The following is a 25585-nucleotide window of genomic DNA, read 5'->3' on the forward strand; positions in this document are numbered from 1 at the left end:
GAGTGATATAATGTGAAAAGTGCTGCGACGCGATCCTAAACCATAAATATGAGAACTGTGGCTAATATGTGCAACAAACATTATGACGTCAGGTTACGCCACGCGATAATGGCAAGAAGGGTATCTTATTTTCGTCGTTGCATTCACTCACGATCAAGGAGTTCAGCAAGACAATGTCAGTTCTCGGATTACCCCCTCGAGGGTTATGGTCTAGTCTCTTCACAATTACTTTAGTATTTTCAGCTGCGACGGAAGTGGTAGGGAGAAGGCTGCGCCGGAGGCACGGCTCGGATTCAGCCAATCCCGTGACGGCTGTAGTGGCAGCCCAGCGTGCACGTGCACCCGGAGTTGCCAAATCTCAGTCCACAACACTTCCGCTTGTGCTGTGATTTAGTTGCAGTGAGTGAGTCTGTGCGATCGCTGTGCACTGTGTTTGTTTCGTTGCAATTTCGGAGTTACCGTGTTGTTTCTGTGACAGTTATTTGTTGTGTCTTATTTAACATGTCAGAAGAAAGTACATCGGAAGTTAGAAGTGGAAAAGTTCGACGTCGTTCTCGTGGACAGGGGATTGCTTTACGAGGACAGTGTAGAGAAATGGTTTGTTCGTTAAGAGCTTACTTTGAGAATGAAAAACCTAATGGTGGCCCACTACTCTCCGTTAGCAAGGTGCCGGTGGTAGATAGAACGGCAGCAGCCCTGAATATCAACAGAAACACTGTCGTAAAAATTGGGAAGGAACTGTTTGAGACAGAAAAGGAAGTTGGAGAACCATCCAAACAGGGCACTCCCGGGAAGAAACGTCCTATGGATAGGCGTGTCACCGATTTAGATTTATTTGCAGGGGATGCAATTTGTTGACATGTTTACGATTATTATCACAGAAAGGAACATCCCACACTCTCAAAGTTATTGGCGACACTTAAAGTATCAGGAATTTTTCAGGTCAGTCGAACATCATATTCACAGTTTTGCACAACGTAGGATTTCACCACGGACAATTTTGCGACTGTAAGCTATTGATGGAATGGGAGGATATTGCTGCATGGCGATGCCTATTTTTAAGACAAATATTTAGCGTAAATGTTAATGAAGTGGTTTGGCTCGATGAAACATGGGTTAGTTCTGCTCACTTAGTTAATCAGGCGTGGACAGACAACACGATTAAAGGAACAATGCAGATGCCATCTGGTAAGGGGGGCAGATTGATTCTACTGCTTGCAGGCACCTCTCAAGGTTTCGTACCAAACTGTCCCCTTCTCTTTAAACCGAAGAAGACAGGACATTATGAATATATGAACCAAATTACACTCACAAAGTGGTTCATAGAAGCTCTAATACCCAACCTAGATAAAGCGTCAACAATTGTTTTAGACAATGCTCCACAACATTCAGTTGTTGATAAAAGCACCTACCATGGTAAAGTGAAAGAAGGAATTGATTAATTTGCTTGAACGTCGTAACGTAAATGTATCTGATGACCTTAAGAAGGTCGATCTTATGGGAAAAATAAATTTCCATAAACCGTAATTTGCAAAATATAAAACCAACGAATTCGCAAAAAATATGGGCATACAATCGTCAGGCTGACACTGTACCACTGCCACTTCAACCCTATAGAGTTGATATGGGTCCAAATTAAAGGTTATGTTGCCAGGAACAACCAAAAATTTACGCTCTCCGCAGTAGAAGCACGCACTAAAGAAGCTATTACTCACATTACCTCTGAAGACTGGAAGAAAGCCGTCAAATACACACACAACACTATGGAAAGAGCATGGCAGGATGAAGGTGCTTTGGAGCCTTAAGTAGAAGAGATGATTATCTCTTTAAATGACAATAGTGACAGCGAAACTTCAAGTGTCTGTAATAGCGACGAGAGTGATGTCAGTGGAGTCCTACCATTATCCACATAGAGATGCAGCACAAACGGACTCAGCGACACGTCTGGAGTGCGCAGTTTGCACTTGTAAGTACTTGCATAACAAAATTAATTCACACTAAGTTTTGAAATTTTAATATGGCGGCATTATCAAATATTAATTTCAAAGAAAGTACATTTCTAGAATTTAATCTGTGCATACATATTACAGTATACAAAATAATGTCTGCAGTACATTGGCCGTTTTTCTGTTTTTTTTTCTTTACTCAGAATAGATGTTGCTCAATTTAAGATACCAAACAAGCATTACTTTATTTTTTGTTGTGTTGGAAATAAGGACGAATATCAGAAATATAGCAGGTCTTTACAAATATAGAGATCTGCTGTTGCCTATCGCTACTCTACGCGAGCAGACGATTGCGCATCATATTATTGAAGATCCTGTATCTCGCGTTAGAGATCTTCGACGCAGCTAGGGTTTGAAACAGATGAAAATTTGGTGTTTTCTTGACAGTTCATTGGCATAATGTGTACATATAACTTCAATAACAAAAACTTTCTCGCATGTCGAAAATTTTATAACGTTATCGGAAAGTTGTTTCTTGAAAACTGTAGTTTTATTGTCTACATAACCATTTTAAAAAAATAAAAATGAAACCATCACTAGTGAAACTATTTCACAACGAATTACAGTCGGCTTCACATTTAAAGACCTAATAGTTAGCGTGTGTGAGCGAGTTGAATGAAACATGAGATTAATCGCGAGTTCCGTGTGGGACTTGGAAACTCTGTTCCGTGCTCACCTGTGCCACTTCCGAACTGTCGATCCTAAAGCAATTCTGAATGCACTTATAGCGCGGCGGACGTCGACAATTCGTCAGCAGCATCAGCTAAGTGGAAACTTATTTTGACTTATTAAGAGAAACCGAGAACTCTATTGTTCTAATCAGTGATGTAAAAGTTCAGTGCGCAGAAACAAGAGTAACTTCTCATGGTGATTAACTTAACGTAATTGCAAATTGTCATATTGCAATGCTATTTTGTTTTCTTTTCAGTAATAACATTCAGAATAACTTTGAAAATCTGGTTTCGTCCATTAACCTACTTTTTCCACAACCATAATAATTTTGCAAACTCATTAAAGTACGACTTGTTCCGTATTATTGCAAACAATTGCCATAAATACAGGTAGAATTGGTTAATCAGTTTTATTCCCGTTTATTTGCTTTTAGTTGCTACTGCTTCTTTGTTTATATGTTTAAGTGCTTAATTTCATGTTTTACTGTTTCACATTTCATCTCATGTGAATTATTGTGCTGTACTAATGGATTGTGCGCCCTGTTAGGGTATTGTTAGGTGTAATTCGATCGTCATACGAATAAATCTGATACAAACAAGCACAAATGATGATTGGTCAGAAGCCGTAGCACGCATACACGGGTGATGTTACGCATTTGGAAGTAAGTCCTACTTATGTATTAGATATTTTATTACTAAGTTACATTAAATGAAACTTTAACCCTCGAGCAGGCGCGCCGATTTTCGTAACACGAGGGGGCGCGGCGCACTTTCTACACACGTAGTCAAAAGCTGTCATTATACTACCACGGGAAACGTGTATTTGCTAAATCACAATTTAATTTCATGATGGATGATGAAGAGGGTTGTGTGGGCGCACAGCGGCAAGGTCTTCAGCGCCCGCTCAGTAACAGATTGAGACGGGTGTGAAGAAAATACTCAGAACAGGAAGATAAAACAGAATGTAAAACACAGGTAACAAGGTTGGAAAAATATGTGCCTACCCACACCGAAACGTGGGACGAAGCATGCCGTCAGCAGTAAAACATGGACAACACAAGGAGAAAGTGGCAGAGGGAGCTAAAACAATGTAGCAGATGGAAGTGGCTGGCAGACCGCAAGGAAAAAAGGGAGGAGCCAGCCACTTTGCAATACACAAAAACCTCCAGCCTAAAAGTTTAGGCCAGAGTCCAGACACATCACAAAACTTTAAAAGCCTAGACACACACGCCTCATCATTAGCTGAAACACAGGGCAGATCCCCAGCAATTTGTGCTTCTGCCCTTGCATCACGGTATAAAATGCAGTCTGTTAAAATGTGCCAGACAGATATATGCGCACCACAAGCATCACAAAACGGGGGATCCTCCCGCCGTAATAGAAAGCTATGTGTGAGAGGTCAGTGCGCAATCTGAAGACGCGTGAAGGTCACCTCCTCCCGCCTGAGCAACCGGCAGGAGGAACGCCATGGCCTAGTTGTTGACTTCACCAACCGCAATTTATTGGCCGTCACCGCCTGCCATTCTTCCTCCCATAACTCCACGCACTTCTTGTGGAGTGCAGAAATGACACACTGCAAGGTAATAAGACACTGGACCGCATGCTGCTCTCTGCAGGCCTCCTTGGCAGCCCGATCGGCCTGTACATTGCCCCATATACCTACATGACCAGGCACCCCGCAGAAGGACACCTCCTAACCCCGCCGTTGGAGCAGGTAGAGTTGGTCATATTATCAGCTGGCGCATCTGCTCAGTTGGGTACAGATTCTGCTACTGAGCCAGTGGGTGTGTTGGACCTTCCATCGAGCTACGGGCCCCCTTGAAGATGTCTCCCCCAGTTGGAGACGAAACGTTGGGAATCGACACAGAATTCATCAACCGACCACGGCATAACAGCCCGGATAATTTTAATGGACATGATATTTCCGGCCGTGAAAGTCTACATTTTAGTAATGATTCTAAGGCACTAAGAGAATCGGAGCCGAGGAGAAATCGATTGCCCCAAACACAGTTCATTTGCTCCAGTGCCTTCAGGATCGCATGGAGCTCCGCCATGAAAACGGTATATTCATCAGGGAAGCGAATCCGATATTACATTGTCAATTTACTATTTGATTAAACAAATAAGAAATTTTTATATCATTCTATTGCCATAGCTGACATATCAATCTATTTTAACACTTTTTAAGCACGTGCTGAACAAAAACACACTTTCATTGCAATACAAAAGGATAAAACCTTTATATATTGAAGAAGTATCAGTTATCACAAGATTCCTCCCATCGACATAGTTAATTGTCTTCCGCATTTTCGGATATGCTTTACATTTCTTATGTGTATGCACCGACTTTACATGTCCTTTGCAAACAAAGCTATGAGTTACACCTTATGGTAGTAGATGTGTTTCTCGCTCGTCCACAAGTCACACACCGACCTCATTTTCTTGGTGGTAGGCTCCTCAGTTTTGTTAACATGTTGAGCTTTGTATTTCACGAGGGAAATTGCAATGGCGGCAGGAAGTGAAGAAATATTAGCTCTTTCCACTAGCTGAGGCTTCATACGAGACAGGCTAAATATTTCAAGAAAATTTTTCTGTCCTTTTATGGATCTGCCTCCTTTGCATGAAAAATTATTTGAGAATTGATTTCTGCTATACCCAGTAGAGCATAGAATACAAGCGATGGCAATTTTCTTGTCACCTGTGCGACGGAATACGCACCTCCCAGTTGATCGACTGTGTCGACTCCTCCTTTTGTTATATTGTGATCCAAAACCAGCTCTGATTTTGTAACTTCGTCAATGGTTCCAAAATCGAGCGTAGTTGAAAGTAATATATAACTGCCTTGTTTTGCTTCGACACATACGAAACTAGTGTTATATCATTCTGAAAACCAAATAAAGAGGAGTGGATAGCCCTACATTTTCCAGGTAAAAATTCTTGTGGGATCTCGCTTCTGTTTTTTCTCAACGTGCCGACGCATGTTAGTCGCATTTTCAAAGTGGAGTTGGCTAAGGAATAGCTAGTGTACCAATTATCCATTGTAACGTTTCTTCCGAAGTCTTCAGTGTAACTAGCATTCCTACAATATCACAGGGAGAATTAGAAACATCGTACGGTCCTTCGGGTTGTTTTCAACAATATACTTCCAATATTACTAGTGTAGAATGTTTTAGCATGTGCTGAAACAAAAATCTATATCCCCGTACTTCGTCAGTTTGTTCGGGATATACTGAACAAAAGAACAGCGTCCCTTTCCCTGGAATATTGTACACATTCTTTCCTAGATTGAATGTATATATTATTTAATTTACAATTTCATCAATCGTTTCCAGGCTAAGTATTGTCCATAAAGCCTCTGTTTCACTTGTGACCCATCTGGCAACACGTGTAGGCCCAAGGAATATTTTCACGATAGTCTTTCTTTTTGTTTTCGAAGTCATATTAGAACGTATTTTATTCAATTTACACATTTTGTCCCTCCCAATAAAAATACCGTCAGTGGAGAGTGGCTCTTAACAGTCATCATCTGAATTGTGGACTTGATCAGAATTTGAACTGTGGTCACTTTGTGAGATAAATTCCTCTTCTTCTTCTTCAGAGTCATCGTTTTCGTTGTCTGGTGCAGGATTGAAGTCTGAAGTTGATTGAAGTGGAGTAACCAAACAGGCTCGTTGTCTGTCAGCTTTGATCTCTCCCTGCGCAGTGATATAACCGCTTGTTAAGTGTCATCTTTTTATTCGATTAAAAAGGAAATAAGTAAAAGTGAAGGAAAAATTACATACATGACCGGGCGCGTGGCGTACTTTGTACACTATGATGACACACAGCAGTTTATTTTAAACTGCTGTAGCTCACGTGAACCTATGCCAACACAACCTCTCACTGTGCTAGCTGAAACAATATTGCAAGAGTAGGTACGGGCTTGCTATAGTAAAACAACACTGGAACTGTACGCGACAATGTTATTTGTGGTTGGCGCACTTTATTTATTAAAAAAAAGTTCAAGTGTGTGTTAAATCCTATGGGACTTAACTGCTAAGGTCAGCAGTCCCTGAGCTTACACACTACTTAACCTAAATTATCCTAAGGACAAACACACACATCCATGCCCGAGGGAGGAGTCGAACCTCCGCCGGGAATAGCCGCGCACTTTATACAGAGGTGCGCCCGCTCGAGGGTTAAGATGTACAAATACATTAACACCCATCAACGTTTTTCTGAATCATGATTTAGTTACGTAGTTTTTATTTCAAAAATCGTTTACTGTCACACCCATCTGCTGCGTTGTGCTCTGATTGTCGCGCTGTTAATGCGCAGTATGAAAATGGCTGAGGCTGCTTTCTGTTCCGTAGCTAAACACGGGGTGTCCACTGGGGGCCGAACCGCACAATAACCCTGGGTTCAGTGCGGGGCGGCGGTGGGGTGAATGGACTGCTGTAGCCTGTTGTGGAGTTGTGAACCACTGAGGGCTACAGTGGGGACGAAGCCTGTCCATAGTTTCTAGATCCCCGGTTCCATGCAATACAATACCTTCAGTGGCTTCAATATTTAACTACCGTATATGGTGAAATCCTTCAATACTTCTTACGATACACACAGCTTATGCAGAGAAATTACCCTGTGGTTAAGTCACGAATTTTCATCATTCTTGTTTTTAATTACAGTAGTACGTTAGCTAAAAACGATAAAGTGTTGTGGTTTTCGTCTTAAGGAGCGTGTTGTGGGAGATTTGCAGTGTGTGATTTCATTATATGACACTCGAAGCCGTTGCTCCTCTGCTCGTCTCTTTTTACGTGTGAACTGCAGCTGGCCACGTCACTGCAGGCTAGCTGTACCAGCTGACCGGCCAGTGCTGTGCAAGTTACATGCGCCGGTATCGCTGTTGTCCCATATTATCGCTAAGTCGATGTGCGCGTAACACACAACACAAAAGTACCCTTATTATCGTACTTGACAGTACTCAAGACAGCTTGGCTGCAGTCGCACGTGAAACGAAAAAATACATAGTGTAATGTTTGCATCAGGTTTATACTTATGATGAACGGATTTTAGAAACACGTCACGAGATGTTCAGTTTGTTTAGGAGACTATTTTATCAGTGGTAACTCTTTGATTTGTATTGTTATAGTTCTTGAGTAATTACTAGTATGTGTGAACGTAGTGTTCAGCTAAATTTGAGAAAAATAAAGTTTTCCTGGTTCCACTTAACTCAAAATTTCTGAGCGCGGTAAATTTAAGGGAGACGGATCGGAGTACTCAGTGCGAGTAATGATCATGGTCGGTTGTATCTCAGTCAAAGGTTCGACAGGTGCTGTTTCGGACGATACAGTTATATTTTGTGATAACCTCTGACCTGCACAGCTTCCTCCAGACAATATATCCAGCGCTCCATGGGCTGGACTTCCTTTCTCATTAGCGGTATTTCTTTCGAAGAGATGTCATCTGGTCTGCTTTGCGTTCTCCAAAGCGTTGACAGTGAAACTGTTGCGACATATTCATTCTCTATTTACTTCTTTGTGGCCTCACTGTCCCAACATTCTTACAACTTTTGCACCCCATGTTTTTACGATCAACCACTAATTCTTCTTACATAAATCTTTTTTCTGTTTCATTGTCTAAGTCTGGAAGATCACAATAGACAATGTTTAAAGAAGTAGGTTTACACGCAAGTGGCACATTTGCAGCACAAGCGAGTTCATTTACACTTTTTTCTTTCATCACCTCTGCCATTTTCTGCATCACACTTAACCAACTTAATCTTTTGCTGTGCTGGAGATGAAATTACCGCATAGGTCTAATCTTATTATTCACTTCGACTCTGAAACTCTTAATAGAATTCCACACTTCGCCTTAACCTCTTTAACACCAAATACGGAAGTGCACAAACGACATTACATCATTGCATACCAAAAAAAAGGAGCGCCTTCTCGAAATTTATTTTAAAATCTGCCTGTATAAGACTATAATTTATTTCCATGTCTCTTAACAATCACGCATGGAACGATTTCAATAATATTGTACAGGTCGGTACTCTAGTCATGTACTGAAAAGGCTGTGAGCCTGGCTGCCATAACACCTAAAAAGAATACCAATGTACTATTTTCAAAGGTCCGAGATGTAGATGAAGTCCAATATCATTACCTGCTTTGGCTGATAATTCCACTGATGTTTGATTTTTAGGCCTAAGTGAAATGTATCTCAGCTTTATGTTCAGTATATATATATATATATATATATATATATATATATATATATATATATATATATATATATATAAAGATTATGTTCAATGTGAACCATCCCCATGTCTTCCAGTTTACTCCAAAATTGAGGAAAAATAGGGTTTTGATATAAATAGAAAAATGTTGCATGTCATAGTTCAATTTATTTCATTGCAGGGAAGCCGCTTCCAGAACAACATCGGCAGCAGGTCTTCCCGAACGGCACCCTGATTGTGAAAGACATTCAAAAAGTCATAGACGAAGGTGGTTACGTATGTATAGCGACAGATCCCGACGGAAGCACTGCCAGGAGCAAACTTAATGTCCAAGTTACTGGTAAGAAACAAAGAGATGCTGTTTGCTTTCCTTTCCTGGTAGGCAGTGATAGAATCAATTTTATGTTTATCTTATCTATTGTAAAATTGAACCTCTTTTGGCCTGAACTGCAGCTACATACCTATTGGACTAAAGGTATGCTATCCAAATCTGCAGACTTGGGACTGTACGACATTGCACCAATACTAAGTTGCAGTACATTGCCTGGTGATCGCTGCTTCTTCGTTCACAATAAATGCAATGGTCTTTTGTATTTCTTAGGATGGTTTTAAAGAATGGAAAAAGAAATACATTGAGTTTATCTAGTACTTGTGAACTGGATTCGCATGTGGCAGAAGATATGTTCAAAAGTTGCTTCACCTTTCCTGATTTACATTTCTCATAGTTTCCTTGAAAGACTGTAGTGCCTGAAAGGAGGTTGCTGTGGATGCTGGCATGAGCTTGTGAAAAATATTTGAGTGTTCTGCTTATGAACAAGTCTTGTAGTTACGAGTCCATATTAAGATTCTGGATCCGTAGTGATAACGCCCAAAAAGATAGGGAAATACGGAAGCGTCCGATCCCACCCATCTGCTTTGACCCATGACGTCACAAATATGGCGGAAACGACAATTCCAATATGGCGCATATAAAGTCGTTACATACACATTATAAAGACGAAAATACATCGAAATACAAGCACACACACGTTTCACAAAAAGCCTAATGACTCTAACGGGACAAGCGCGGGAACTTGGGGGTTTTTGGGTGGGGACAAACTAAATATATACAAATTTAGACACCCACCCCCATACAAAACCACGTAAAACGACGAAAAAAATCGACATCACAAAACTCACCAAATACCACTAAACACAATATTATCTGAATCGGACATTTCCTTTGACTTATATGGATCTACAGCAAATGCCTATCCAATAAATTGGGATCGAACACTTCCCTTGACCTATATACCTCAACAGCAGCTCCCGATCCCATCTCCCAATACAGATACAAATACCAACATACACCGCCAAACATTGCGAACAGACACGTCCCTTGACTTACATAGATCTACAGCAGCTCCCGATCCCATAAATTAGGATCGAACACTTCCCTTGACCTACATAGCTCAAGAGCAACTCCCGATCCCATATCCCATTACAAAAACCAACATACTCCACCGAACATTGAGATTGAACACTTCCCTCCAACTATATAGCTCAACAGCAGCTCCCAATCCCATAAGTTAGGATCGACCACTTCCCTTTACCTATGTAACTCAAAATCATTTCCCAATACCAATACCAACCTTCACAGCCACAAATTTCAATGAAACACTTCCCTAGACCCCAACACACAACACATACACCGAAAACAAAAAAATAAAAACTTACCACAAAAAAGTTCCAGCCCCACAAACTAGATTGGCCACCACAATCACACACAAATGCGCGCGACACACACACACACACACACACACACACACACACACACACACACACACACACGCACACACACACACACACAAACCAACGAAAATATACTAAACCAAAAGCAAAACCCAACCTAACCACACCTCAACACCCCCCAAACCAACCCAACCTCCCCTCTCACCCCAAAATAAAAAACCCACAAACAAAAACCAAATGCAACATAAAAAAATCTCAATCACACACTACAACTCCACAAAAACTTCAACAAAATAGATCCTCCACAACTAATACAAAAAACAAACACAATCCCCCTCCCACCTTAACAAATACTCTATCACAAAATAAACCACCCACCCCACCCTGAGCCGCAGCCAACTACCCACCTACTAAGACCACCCTAACTAACCACTTTCGGCCTTTTACCCACAGCTCTTAAGAAAACCCGAACAACGCAATAACCCTCTGGGACACTCTTTCGCCAACAGTACTCATCTAAATGAGACTGAAGGTTGGAAAAGCGCCTCTTCCCCCTCCCAAGAACTGACTTAACTGCCCCCCACATGCCCTCTATTGTATTGGTACAAGACCCTGTCTCATAATTCTTAAACTATAAACTATGATTCACTACTAAATGATTAAATCCCCTCTCACCCAACCCCCTAAATGAAGAAAAAGCATCAGAAACTATTGTGGAGCCCAGCTCTATATATTCCTCAATTAACCCCACTAATTTGGCCTTTGACCTCCCTTCCACAACCCGAAAAACACATTCGGAACCCTCACCCTCCGGAACAACAGCCCCCCACACCCAAAGACCAGCCACAGACTTCCCCCTCCCATACTTCCTTTTCCCAAACTGTTACTTGTCCACCTCCACAACAACCCCATGCCCCCCGCAACTTACCCCTGTACTTAATAAATTCTGAACACACTTCATGACAAAAAGAATACCAATCCAGAACCCTCCTCTCACTCACACCAGTCTCATGCGCGCAAAAACTCTGTGGGGATCTATAACAAAAATAATAAGTAACAAGCACAATCTCGCGCATGCCCAGCCTAGACTTCTCGAACCAGGCACCATGCCGTATGGAACACCATATGTCTTCTTTCCGACAGCGCCACGTATAACCGTCCCTGGTCCGAGAGGCCGGAACTTTAACCAACTTCATTTCTTCACGGCACACACTGCACTTCACCACCTCGGCAATTAAGCCAAAAAGCTGCAGGAACTTAATCAGCTCTAAAGGTGTGTCCCCCATCATAACCCTCAAATGAGAACTATTTATCTTATCTTTCATATCCATTCCTGAACAAAAAACAACAACCCATTAAATTTAATAACAATACCACACAATGTACAGCGATCATCACTGCATTAACCTTCGCACAAAACCACAAAACCGTTAACTGACTGAAACAAATTCCACTTCAAAAATACACAAACAGTACTCGACACTGAGCAACAGCAAACTGAGGCCAATACACCAAACAAATGAAAACCCTGAACATACCACCAGAGGGCACAACAAACCACAACATGACGACATCTACAAACACGCCACACTCACAAACCAAACTCCGCGCCGTCATGACGTCACACACAACACCCTTACGTCACGGGTCAGAGCCGATGCGTGAGATCGGACGCTTCTTTCGACCCAAAGATAGGGTACATTACAAATTATAATCTCTAATGGAGGGAAGAAAAAAAAAAAGAAAAAAAAACATTGCATCATGGTTGGGTTGGAAGCAGAAAGGAAGATCCCTGTTTAGTATACTGCTATGCTTGTACTTGTGATCTACAAGTGACATTCCTGCAAGTGATATAGTATTCCAGTAAAAAGAACACTGTCATTGAATTTGGGGCACAGCAAGGGCAATCTCAGCTTGCTAATATCACGTCAGTTAGTGACAAATGAAGGTTATCAGACAAGGCCAGTGAAATTTGGCTTGCATAGTTTGCTGTAGAGCATGATTTATCTCTTCATGTTGTTTAACTCTAGCTGTACCCATTCACACATTACGTGTCTCACTGTCAATCTGCGTAAATGGAAAAGGAAGAAAAAAAGAAACCACATATTTATAATATGTATGGGAATTGGGTATACATCCTCCAAACCTTGCCCCCTGAACCTGTCCAATCTCCTCCTCCCCTCTTTTTCCTTATGTCCTCCTCCTCCTACCTCTCTCTGCCCATCATTTCCTCCCCTCACCCCGTCAATGTTCTTCTCCCTCCTCTCTCTCCAACTCCCCTTCTCACATCTCTCCATCCATTACCTCCTTCCCGCTCTCTATATCCATTTCCTCTCGCCATTTTGTGTATCACACCCCCTCCCCCTTCACATTGAGCCTTGTTCATTGTTACTGTAAGTTCACATTATGTAGTAGTATTCTAATCATAAGCCAATAAACCAGAAATACAATTTTCCTGTTTTCTGTAAAAACGTCTGTGGTGAAGAAAACAAAACAGTACTTTGTTGTTCATACAAATTATGTTGAAAAATATATATAGTGGGAAAGAATATAGCATATCTATAGGGGAGAAGCAATCTGTCTAATAGTTTAGATGCCCTTCTATCATACTTAAAGGCCCAGCGGTACCAACCAGCCACCATGTTATCCTCAGCCCAGAGGCATTTCGGCCTTCATGGCCTGTTTGGGCAGAGTTTAGTTTTTTATCATAGTTAAGACTGCCTGCAACAAAGGAAGCAATATATATTTCAAAATGTGAACTAAATCGGTCAAGAACTTTCTGATATTATTGCCAACCTTTTGATATTACACATTATGTATGTCTGTCTATTTACATGTTGTTTGCATGTAGAAATATATATCGTACAATCGTCCAAATGTTCATTAGAGTAATGTGTAAAAATTGGAAGTATATTAGTCAAGTATTTGGCAACAGTGTTTCCCCTCTATTTATTACTTAAGATCTCGAAATGATTGTGACAGATTTACTTTAAAAAATGAATGTTCATCAGAATATTGTGAAAAATTTTAATTAAAACTGTCAAGATTGTATCGAGGTTTTTGGTAATATTTTCTCTATGTTTAAAAATGTGTATGTGAAAGGAAATACCCATTCACATGCAGTGTTTTCTAAATTTCAACGAAGTAGCCTTCTCGAATTTTGTGATCATAAACATATGCATACTGAGATTTCATATGCAAAGCTTTTTTGAAACTCACATGTGTCACGATTCTTAACTCACAGATCACAAAACATGTTCATTGTGACGGAATAAAAGCAGCTTCAATCATAAATAATGTTATATGCAAGACAAGTTTAATGTATGTAATTGAAAAGAAAAATAAATTTAGCCTCATTGTTGTATTATCAGATATGGGTTGCATAAACCATTTGTTTGTGACACTACGTGTTCAGAAAGAAGGTAGCAAAATACCTGACACTTTTGTAGAACTGGTTTCGCCTCCTGATGCTACTAGTGAGACATTATATCAAACAATTCCTTACAAAATAGGGTATATTAAGTTTCACAGTGGACGGAGCATATGCTAGATTTGAAGCAGAGATGTTATGTTATCTCCGCTTTTGGCCCTAGATGTGCAGTGAACCAGCTTTACTGCCACACCTATTCACCATGTCCCAGGAAGAGGCTTGGTGATAGGAACTGATTAGAGTTGTTTTGTCGGTGATGTGCATTTTACCATACCTCACTAAATGTTACAAACAAACTCTTTTATCTTTAATGTCCGTGCTGGTAGTACAGCTCGATCTCCAACCCTGAATGATACACACTCTGGTAATATGTATGTTGTGCAACGATGTGAACTGCATGAAACAAAAAGGTTGCGCCTCCTAACAGTGGAGTGGAGTGTCTTTTGTGGACGGATGAAAGACAACCAAGAAATGAACGAATGAACAAAAACGTCATGTACATGTCTGTGGGAGTCATGTTAACTCAACTCATGAGGTCCGTGGCGAAAAAGATAATAGGTGTGTGTTGGGGTTTCCTTGTCCAGCTTGCGCTGGCCACCTGGTTTCTCTCGTGCGGCCCAGTGCCCGTCACACAGTTGTCAAAATTTGGCATAATGATAAATCCATTGAGTGGGCCAGCGAATGCTGGGCACTGCTTGCTTGTGTCAGCTGTGACTGCGGATCCATCATTCATGTGTTTCTGTGGCACAGCTGCCACACACATCCCCCTCAGAGAGCAGAGCTTCATAGCTGCAAGAATGTGTGGTGATTGGTCTGTGGTGCGTGTGTGTTTAGAGTTTGCACACTGTGTGGTGATGTCAGTGTGAGTGGGATGGTGGTGGCTCAGTCTGTGGTTGAAGGGTGGCAACCTGTGATGTCAGCATGTGGTCAGGCGAGTGTGCAATGGGCGTGTCCTTGGACGGTCGGCTAGTGACAGCAGCAGCGGCCAGTGCTGGCTACAATCTGTCCATAGCAACACGCAGCCTAGGTGCAAGGCTGTGAGTCACTTGAAGGGTGCGTCGAAGGCTGATGCACTGATAGCTTAATAATGATGCAGTGTGTTCACTAGTGATATAGATAACGCACTACAATAAAATGAAGTTCACCATTTGAATTGTTCAGAATGAAATCTAGAATGACCGATCAAATGTTCATGAGTTGCACTGTCCAACAAGTTTGCCAGTGGATCAGTCGCAGAAGCACAGTGTGGCACTCGATCTGACCTCAACCTTCGAATCAGTGCAGTAATAGAGATTGCATTTTAAATGTAAAATTGCATGAGTGCTGTGTTGCCAGGACTCGAATGCAGGTTCTAGAGCTGTGATGGATGAGCCCAGCAGCATGGAGGCATTGTCTGGAGCTTTCCAGTGCTTGACCAGAGATACTGGCTGCAAGCACGGTCAGCTAGAGACAGGGTCTATACAGCAGACGGCAGCTGGAGGGTGCCAAATTCTAACAAGGTTTTGCAGCTTGGGTGCATGCTTACTGTGTCACACAGTGTAGCATTCTGATGATGCAGCGTAGACTTTCGTAGTGTATGTGGCGGCCAGTGCATGCGATTGATGTAGCCCGTTGGTGGCTGTAGTAGGAGTGACCCGTGCACCTGAGATGGGCATGGTCCAGGCGGAAGTGTTTGCTGCCTGGTCAAGGTGGTGGAAGGTGCACGTGGTGGCTAAAGCCGTGCATCATCGTTGGCTAAGGGTGCAAGCTCTGCTTGACTTCTGGCTGAGGGAATGTTGTCTTTTGTCAGATCTTCTGCTGGGTCAAATAAGTGGATGGCTGCTGGTGTGGGCAAGACTAAGCCATATTGATGCAGTCAGTTAAGAATCCAGACTGCTTCTCTTTGCACTCAATGTCCAGCACTTCTCTCCATGGGTGACCATATGATGCAGTCTGGAGCAGGGCAACCAGAGGGGTGCACAACATGACATGCATGTAGTGCTGCAGGTCAGCATGCATGAAGACTTTACCGGTGCCAATTCTTGCTAGTGCATGTGCTCAGAGGCCAGTCACATAAGGTGCGCAGACATTCTGCCAGGGTCTACAAATAAACCTGGGACTGCAAGAGGTTGTTTGTAAACAAGATTGGTACAAGTCTGTGGTGTCACCGCCAGACACCACACTTGCTAGGTGGTAGCCTTTAAATCGGCCGCAGTCCATTAGTATACGTCGGATCCACGTGTCGCCACTGTCAGTAATTGCAGACCGAGCGCCACCACATGGCAGGTCTAGAGAGACTTCCTAGCACTCGCCCCAGTTGTACAGCCGACTTTGCTAGCGATGCTAGACTGACAAACTACGCTCTCATTTGCCGAGACGATAGTTAGCATAGCCTTCAACTATGTCATTTGCTACGACCTAGCAAGGCGCCATTACCAGTTTATATTGAGATTATGTATACAGAAGGGCGATGTTCTCCAATTATGGAGTAAAGTTAAGTATTCCAGCATTTACGTTCTTTTCTTGATAGAATAACTCCTTGATCTGTTCCAGACCTCATGCCAGTCTGCGTGAGCTTAAACGCGTGCATTTCGGCCTCCTCTAGCAACACGGTGTTGGCTCTTCTGCCAACACAGAAAAGTCGCTTACATCTCCTTCAGTACTACTCGCAGGTCCAGTAGCACCAGTGGTAGTGCGTCCATGCAAACAGTGTCGTCTCATATGAAGGTGGCTTTCATAGTCCTGTGGAGCTGTTTGACCATGCCATTTGATGCCAGCTGTTAGGTTGTGGTCCTGTGTAATTGGACATCACACAGGCGATGTTCGAGAACCATGTGTAGTCAAACTGAAAGCTGTGATCTGTTGTCCTGTGACTGGGGCATTTGAAGTGTTCTATCCAGGTGTCAATGAAGGTGGTGGAGACTGTCTCGGTGGTTATGTCCACAATGGGCATTGCCTCCAGCCAGCAAAGTGACACGGTCCACTGTAGTTAGTAGATAGCACTTGTCTTGGGAGAGAGGGAGCGGGCCAACGAGGCCTACATGGAAATGTGCAAATTGGCATGTGATGTCGGGAAGGTGTGCACAGGTGTGCCTCCTGACTTTGGCGCATTAGCAAGCAATTGTTGGCTTCTAATGGTGGAGGAAGTATTTAACCGCCGTGTATACTGCAAGAAATTTCCAGTCATAAGCACTCAAAGTGCATTGCGATTCCGATGGCTTCTAAGAGAAAAAGTGAAGCGGCTGCCAGCTCCTGTTGACATATTGTTGTAGTGCCACACCAATGGCAGTCTGGCTAGCGTCCACTTCTATGGCTGTGTCCACATCGTGTTGCAGGTGCATGAGCAGTGTCACTCATGGGAAATTCAGTTTTGACTCCATGAAGCTCTGCTCCAGTATGTCCACCAAAGGTCGTAAACAGACTCTCAAAAAGACCAAAGGTCTTTACGATAGTCATTTTCTGAATGCCTTTGGGTGCTACTTGAATTTGTGTGTACGGCTTTGTGCAGTCTAGTCAAGACATAGCTAATATCTTGAAGGTATGGTACCGGATATTGATCTGGCACTGTTTGTGAATTATGGGTGTGTGAGTCCTCTCAGGGGAACCACAAATTGTGTGTTTTTGGAACTAAATGTAATGCAGATGATGATGGGCTGCTTGATGGCCAAACAATGGCTTGTCATCCACCATTGAATGCTTAATGTCCTTTGGTGCATCACCTGGGAGGGTGAGTCTAGGAAATTTTTTCAGTATAAGGTCCAGAGTGCTTCACAGGTTTTACACCATACAATGCGGCCTGCTGGTACTGTCCTGTTATCTTCAAATTTGTTCCTGCATCCATGAGCTGGGGATTTGAGATATCAGTTAGCAGCATGTAGTGGCTGAGAAAGTCGGCCACCAGGTTTGGCTCATTAACATCAGCCACAGTAAATGTCCATGAGAATGTGCGGCATAGTCAGAGTTCTAAATTGCAGTTCGTGTGCCATACGTTTTAATGCCTGAATTGTTCACTGCAGTGAGAGTGCCTCAACCCACCTGTGGTCTCATCATGGAATTGGGGAATATCGAGAGGTCCGAACCTGTGGCATGAGGTACCTCATGCCCTCCATGTGTTGTGCTGTGAAGGGACGCCTAGATAATGAACTGCAGCAGGTTACATACAGGCCTGGTTGCAGCTGGCATTCAGCTGCACTGAGGGAGGATGGCTATAGCTTCATCGTTGAAGTATGCGTGGTGGCACCAGAAGTCGCTTGGTGACTGTTCTGCTATGAGTGCGTTACTGTTAGAATGGCTGGAGCTGCATTGTTGGTTGCGCAAGCCGGCCCTGTGTCTGTGAAAGCTGCCAGTTGTGAGGTCAGCTTGTGAACTAGCTGATACGGGTCAGCATTCCTGACAGGGGCTGTAGGACGTGCGTGCTGCTGCGGGGGAGGGGGGAGAACACTTTCGTAAGCTGCCGTGGCAGTGGTGCTAAGTGCCGTAGCCAGCATGTCATGCAACCATGTCGTTATATTTACAGTGGCAACCTGATTCTCCTCTGTCTGGGCTGCTATTACCACCAACTTCTGATCGGGAAGGCTGCACACCCAGATAGTGCATAGCAGTGAGTCTGGTACCATGTCAGATTGCGTGAGGCTCTGCAAGTGGTGGAGGAACTGGGAATCTCTCCGGTCATTGCATTCCTATTGGCACAGTAGTTTGTGTGCCTATTGTTCCTTGGACTATGAGGTCTGACAAATCAATTCTTCCTTCAGTCATTTTTAAGAGGATAGCATCAACAAGGCAGTGATTATATGTTGTATTTCGGTCACATAGTTTTGGTCAAGCTGGCTCGCTACGTGCCTGAATTTTGCAGGGTCATGGGATATGTATTACTTATGAAGGCCGCCTCCACGTAGGTGAACCACATGAGTGGCTCGCAGAGCCAGAAGGGAGGCAGCCTGATCAAATCTCATCCAGTGCTTGCTGCCACTCCAGAAATAGTAGGAGACATAGGTGTGGTGAGGTTTTGCGTGTCGAAATTCTCGCAAGCTGTCAGTGGATGTACAGAGTGCATGAATCCAGAGTGCACCTGTGACTCACTCCCTAGGTTCTGTGCACGAGCAGGTGTTCTATAGTCTTTAATCATGTTAGCTCAGGGTCAAGTTCTCGTATGAGGGGAAAACACACAGTGGACATACCACAATACCGGCCAAAACAAAAAAAGGAAAAAAAAAAAAAGAAACGCTAGAAGTTCCGCGAGCAAAGCAGGCATACAAAAAAGGAAAAAAAAAGACAATATATGTGTTTAACCAAAAATGTCAAAAGTTTGTCTGCAGAATACTGTTACATTTTAGCCTCAGATCATATAGGGGTCACCACTGAAAGGGGGATGTGCTGTTATCACTGTGTACGGTCCTATCACATGCAGTGAAGTGGTTTTACTGCCGCACCCATGCACTGTGTCTGTGGAAGAGGCTTGGTGATGGGAATCAATGAGAGTTGCTTGGTCAGTTATGTACAATTATTTTTCCTTGCCTTGCTAGATGTTATAAGCAAACCCTTACCTTTAATGTCCATGCTGGTGCATTGCACTAGTGAAACAGCTCCATCACTGATCCTGGAGGGTACACACACTGATGATAAGCAAGTTGCGTGACTGTGTAAACTGCTTGGAACAAAGGTTGCATCTTCAAATCTTAGCTTTCTGGTGCAACCCATGCAGTGTTCTGTCTTTTGTAGACAGATGAAAGACACCGCGAAACAAACAAATGAATCAAACTTCGCCTATGTGTTCCTAGGGAGTTGTGTTAAATTGACTCACATGGTCCACAGTGAGAAAGGCAGGAGGTGTGTGTCACACTGTCTTGTCTAGATTGCACAGGCTGCCTTGTCTTGTGCAAGCTGTTGCACCTCACACTGTTGCCAGAATATATTGTAACAAGTTAACATTCATGGGCCAGCAAATGCCGGGCACTCTTTGCTTGTTTGGCTGTGACCACAGGTCCTCTGTTCTGTGGTAGAGAACAGTTAGGTCATTCCTTGTCTTGCTTTCCTTAGGTAAGATAGCTCAGGACTGTTCTTGATGAGATGCAGATGCCATTCAGGTGCAGTATGCACTTCTCGTGCATGCTTAACTCTTCCTAGAGATATAGAAGTCATAGGGTGGAATGCATGTAAATATTTTGCAGTGCAGCTTGAAATGTCTCGGTGAACTGAGTTACAGAACGCTTTAATGGTGAAACCAGACAAATTACTTCATGCCAGCTAGAAATCTCTCTCCCTCTCTCTCTCTCTCTCTCTCTCTCTCTCTCTCTCTCTCTCTCTCGCTCGCTCTCTCCCCCTCCCTCTGTCCAGGCTTCTTGCGCAGTATGATGCCCTGAAAATTTTTTTATTGATGTTGCGACTAATGACACACTTCGAGAAAGTGAGACAGTATTGTAGGAATTTAATTATAAAACTGTGGTGTTCTTTCTTATCTTTCTGGATTTGTGTTGCTTATTGCCAACATACTTTCCATTTAAGATGCTGTCAGAATCCCCTCAAACCCACAGGATGTATTGTGACATTAAGGAAACAGTGATAACTGTATTGTAATGTTACATGAAGAAAAATCATGTAAAACCAATACCCCCGAAAGTTGTTCGTAACCAGTATCATAATCCCTGTCATTACAAATCTCTTGGTTAATTGCATGTACTTGCTGACATTTGACCCAATTTGCATTAGGACCAAGAGTTTCTAAGTTTAATTAAAAATGACATTCAAGAAATTGGCACTAGATGGAAGCTATTGGAATATACATAGATAGGAATGAACAGTAATTATGGGGCTGGATCCTGGAATACAGTCCCTAAGTCAAACCAGGGAGATGGTACACCTATATCCTCCAAGTTATCAACCATGATGATGCATTTGTGGTACACCCAAATCCCCTAAGTTATCATGCATAATGATGCATTTGTGCATATCCCTCTTGTCAGCTCGTGTGGAGAGACTATTTTCAGCAATAAACAGTATAAAAATCAAGCTAAAAAACAGATTCAGCTTGAGAATAATTACAGGAATTTCAGCAGCGAAAAATAAATGGGATATCTGCATTCTGCCATGTTTTACCTATCAGCACATAACTTCTACGTCTGATGACTAATTACATCTACAAGAACGTTGGGGATAAACAGGAAGAAGCCTACATTTGTGAGATAAATTACATAACTTTTTCTTAATCTTCTCTGTTATATTTAGGTAAATCATAATTTTATATTCTCTAGTATTGCACTCCTATCTGCTGAAATGTTTAATCTAACCGAAAACCAAATTAAGAGAAAAACAGTGCCTGTTTTGTGCATTCACCTTCGTATGAGAGGAGTATTAATACACTGCAATATTCTGTGATAGTGAATCACTTTTAATGACACAATCGATTTACCCTTCAGCCTGTCTGCCCAATTTTGTGCATTTTGATGACCAGTCTGACTAAGCTTTTTGGTGATAATATACAGGCAAGTATTTTGTGCTGTACCTATTAGGCTTCGGAAATGTTATGTGATGTATGCTATGGTAGCATGATTGAATATGCTGTTTGAGTTCAGTGATACACACAAGCTGATACCAAGAAGAATGTATTACAGTGAACACAAGCTGGTAGTGAATACGAACTTGTCCCTCACCGGAGTGTAAGATAGATGTGCAAATGCCTTTTGACATAGAGCTCCACCACATTTTTAAAGGTGGTTGACAGCTGTAGTACTGTCTTCAAAAATCACACTGGTGATGTTTCTGTGATAGAGTAGAAATGCATGCAATTTAGCTTCAGTGTACATGTGGAGAAATAATTGACATTACCAAGCTACACACATAAATAGTTGTTCAACCATGCACTAGACCTTCACCTTTTTGTCTGAGATGTATTGCCTTGATATAAACGAAAAGTCTTGTGGTAGTCCAGACAGCAAACTACTAAATTTGTAGTCAACACTTGATGAAGACAACTGAGGAAGCTATCAATGTATTGTGTAAAGATAAAAGGAACAAATCAGAAACAATCAATTTCTCCAGTTAAGTCTTGAGGGTTACATTATAATCAGTTCCATTCTCCAGTGCCAACTAAGGTTCTCACAAGTTTCGCTTTATAAGCTCAGAGTGAACAGCACTTGACAGGCTCTGTAGAACAGCCTAATTTTTCAGGGGAATAATTCATTGTACAGTATAAGAAAACCATTTCAAATTAGAAGAAGAAAGACCACAAATAATGGTGATAACACTTCATGTAATAAATGTATCAACAGATATATAAGAAATCCATGTCGAACAGTCAGCACCGTTAAAAAATGTCCTATATTTTGCTCTTCATTGCACAAGACATGGTGACAGGATGAACTTTTTAAACATTTCTTACAAAAAATCAGGTATATTTTATGAAAGACAGCATGTTGACTGTGGATATTTCCCCTATTAGTATGGGAAATGAATCTAAAATCTAATCTCTCTACAGCGGTTTTTAGGTTTCATTTCCAACGATTGGAAATAAAACTGCTATACATACAGTCTATGGACTTTTATTTACAAAAATGTACAGTCTGAGAAATTTTTAAGGGTTTTGCAGCAGGACAGGTTGTGCGCAGAGAAACAATTTTTAAGTAGAAATTCAATACCTTTTGCTGTTTCTGAGTTAATTAGCATTGAAATTAGCCAATTCAAGTAGCACATGAGAGACAGTGGTGCCAAACTTTTTCTTTGTGTGCTTTCCTCAAACTGAACAAGAGAATGATACATAAATTGGACATGGGTTGGTAGTAAGGATCAAGCCCAAGCCAAAGTCTGAGCAGTCTCGTGCACTATCATCTATGTTATGAGAACAACTGCCACTAACTGTATCTGCTGGGCTCCATGAATTTGTGTGCACAATAGCCTGATTGGCTAACTTCAGTGCTGATCAACTCGGAAATGGTGCAATGTATCAAATTTTTCCTTAAATATTATTCTTCAGCATTGGCTAACTTCAATGCTCAATCAACTCGGAAATGGTGCAATGTTTCAGATTTTTTCTTAACAATTATTCTTCAGCAGAACCTATTCTGCAACAGCCTTACAAGCTTTTGCAAACGGTTTCTGACCAACTTGTATATCTTGCACTGTTTCTTGTACACCGCATCAATCCATTATGGATCTGTTAAAAATGTGACAAGTTCTTCATTTCTTGCATCTCCAATACTATTCCCCTTGTATGATGTGTCCCACAGACATCTCCAGTCTTTAAACTTGTCTTTAAACTTCTCTGGAAACTCTGTCATCAATGTTTTTGCGGCCTCACTCTGTGTCATTGTAGCTGTATTTGAACTGCGTGTAATGGCATGCGCATTGACAAGAAGTGGAACCTTTGTCAGATGCTTGGCACATTATTGCTACACAGCGCATGATTTGTTGGGCTGAAGTGGAGTGCAGATTGGCTGTCAGGTGGTCATATGAAGCAACTGCACAACAGCAATAATAATAATAATAATAATAATAAAATTGGTCAGTTGAATGGCCAACAACCTTACACATGTACAATTTATTGGTCAGTCAGCTGATGAATTGGTAATTGTGTAGGACCCTCTAACTACAAATTCTTTCAAGTTTCCTGTGTTCATGGACAAAATTTCTGTTTCCTCTGGTAGATAGCATAGCTATAGTGATGTTTCAAAATCGCATCTCTAACTGATGTACCCTACAAGCATCAAATCATTATCAACTTCCTTATTTTGTAGGAAGAAACTGTGGGGAATATTTGCAGATGTTGGTAAAGTCTACCAAACACCTGTAGTCAGCTGGAGTAAGGTTGGTTGCAGGGAATATCAGAAAGGGGTTCAGCGGCACCTCATGACTGCAGTGAGCAGGGAGACAATTGCTGCTGCAAAGGAACTGTAGATGAAGCTATCCAGGCTCTTGAGAACTTGGGAGTGCCTACATGCTGGTTTCCAAGCTACCTTGCAGTGGAATGCAAATCTCACAGAAAAAACGTTTGTTCTGAGATGATGCAAAACTTTGAAACACTGGGGGAGGTCTATTTATTGCAGGTTGTGACAGGTAATGAAACCATACTGAGCAAATGAAAGTAAAAAAAAAAAAAAAAGGTTATGATAACATCATCCTCATGTGTTGAAGAAGTGGCTTTGTGACCAGAACAAGGACTTTTGCCAACAAGGCATACTGCCCTTGGATCTCACTGGAGGAGTTCCATAAGACTTGGAAGGAGATTATATGGAAAAATAGGGTGTCTAGTTAAAACATCATTCTTTCATATAGTTTTCATTGCGATAAATAAATAATTGTTGAAGAAAAAACTAGTGAGCATTACTTTATGGGCAACCCTCATATGTGTAAATGACCAGTATAATGATACGTGAATAAATACATTTTTAGTAAATTAATGCAGGTACCAGTACTATATTCCTTGAACAACATGATCCACATCACAATGTGTTTCCTTATTTGATTAATGGATTACATGGGCAAATAAAGACATACAGGTTTGTAGATTTAGACAACGGGTGATACTGTAAACACTACATCACACTGACATCATTGTGAATATTTCTAGTTAAATACAACAAACATTGTATTTGGGAATTCTTCCAAAAAGAACACCTTCAGTATTCCTAACTGTGCAGTCAAGCATATTCTTCTCTAAGCATCATTAGTAAGATTGTTAATATGTATTGAATGTAGTAGTTAATGTTGTTTCAAATGAGAAAAAAACACTATTAATCCTATCACATTTATTGTGTAGATTAGGATACACATTACCTATCTTTTGTAGCTAAAAATATTATTATTGGTTCAAAGAAACATGTGTTATTATTGCAAAAAAATATGTTTCCCCTTAACATATTAGAAAGCAACAGTAGTTTTTATGTCTTCCACTGTTTTTGAGTGAGGTCAAGCACTACACGCAAGCAAGCAAGTGAAATTTAAACTGTGACATGTAATTAATTTAAAATTTTTGTGTCCCATCTTGTGCTCAAACATTGCACAAGGACCAGTAAACACACAAAAAGAATAGAAGATATAAAAAGCAACAGATGAAGTCTAGTACATTTAGATGAACAGTATTTGGCTGAAAACAATACAGGTAGTAAATGTTCACTTGCAATAGACAGATAATATCTATTCTTATCTACATAATAAACGTAATTGAAGTGGCAACTGTGGTAGAATTTCTGCAGATATTAGCAACACAATTAATTCTTATTTTCGTATTTCTTCCAGAGGCACCAGAAATTGATCCAATAATAGTAAAACCAGACCTCCAAGAAGGCATGCGGATGAATCTAATGTGTGTTGTCAGCAAAGGGGACTTCCCGATTGCTATACAATGGCTAAAAGATGGAGTAGCAATAAATTATGAACAAGGAGTGTCTGAGAATAGTTTTGATGAGTATTCGAGCACCCTCAGTTTCAACAGCCTTATGATGAAACATACAGGAAATTACACTTGTCAGGCATCAAATGCTGCTGCTTCAAGGAACTACACAGTGGAAGTGGTTGTTAATGGTATCACCTTTAGTAGCAATTTATAGTATTCAACTAATTT

At 41.5% G+C, this 25585-nt stretch overlaps 1 protein-coding gene across 1 annotated transcript; it reads left to right on the forward strand.

The window, feature by feature from the left end:
* Window positions 1-1820: 1820 nt before the first annotated feature.
* LOC126452447 (Down syndrome cell adhesion molecule-like protein Dscam2) lies at window positions 1821-25585 on the forward strand. Its single transcript, XM_050091075.1, has 3 exons — window positions 1821-1966; window positions 9076-9234; window positions 25261-25585. Exons 1-3 carry the CDS (start codon window positions 1831-1833, stop codon window positions 25569-25571), a joined length of 606 nt encoding a protein of 201 aa, XP_049947032.1. The 5' UTR covers window positions 1821-1830; the 3' UTR covers window positions 25572-25585.

The sequence above is a fragment of the Schistocerca serialis genome, unplaced genomic scaffold, assembly GCF_023864345.2.
Source record: "Schistocerca serialis cubense isolate TAMUIC-IGC-003099 unplaced genomic scaffold, iqSchSeri2.2 HiC_scaffold_868, whole genome shotgun sequence".
Lineage (NCBI taxonomy): Eukaryota > Metazoa > Arthropoda > Insecta > Orthoptera > Acrididae > Schistocerca > Schistocerca serialis.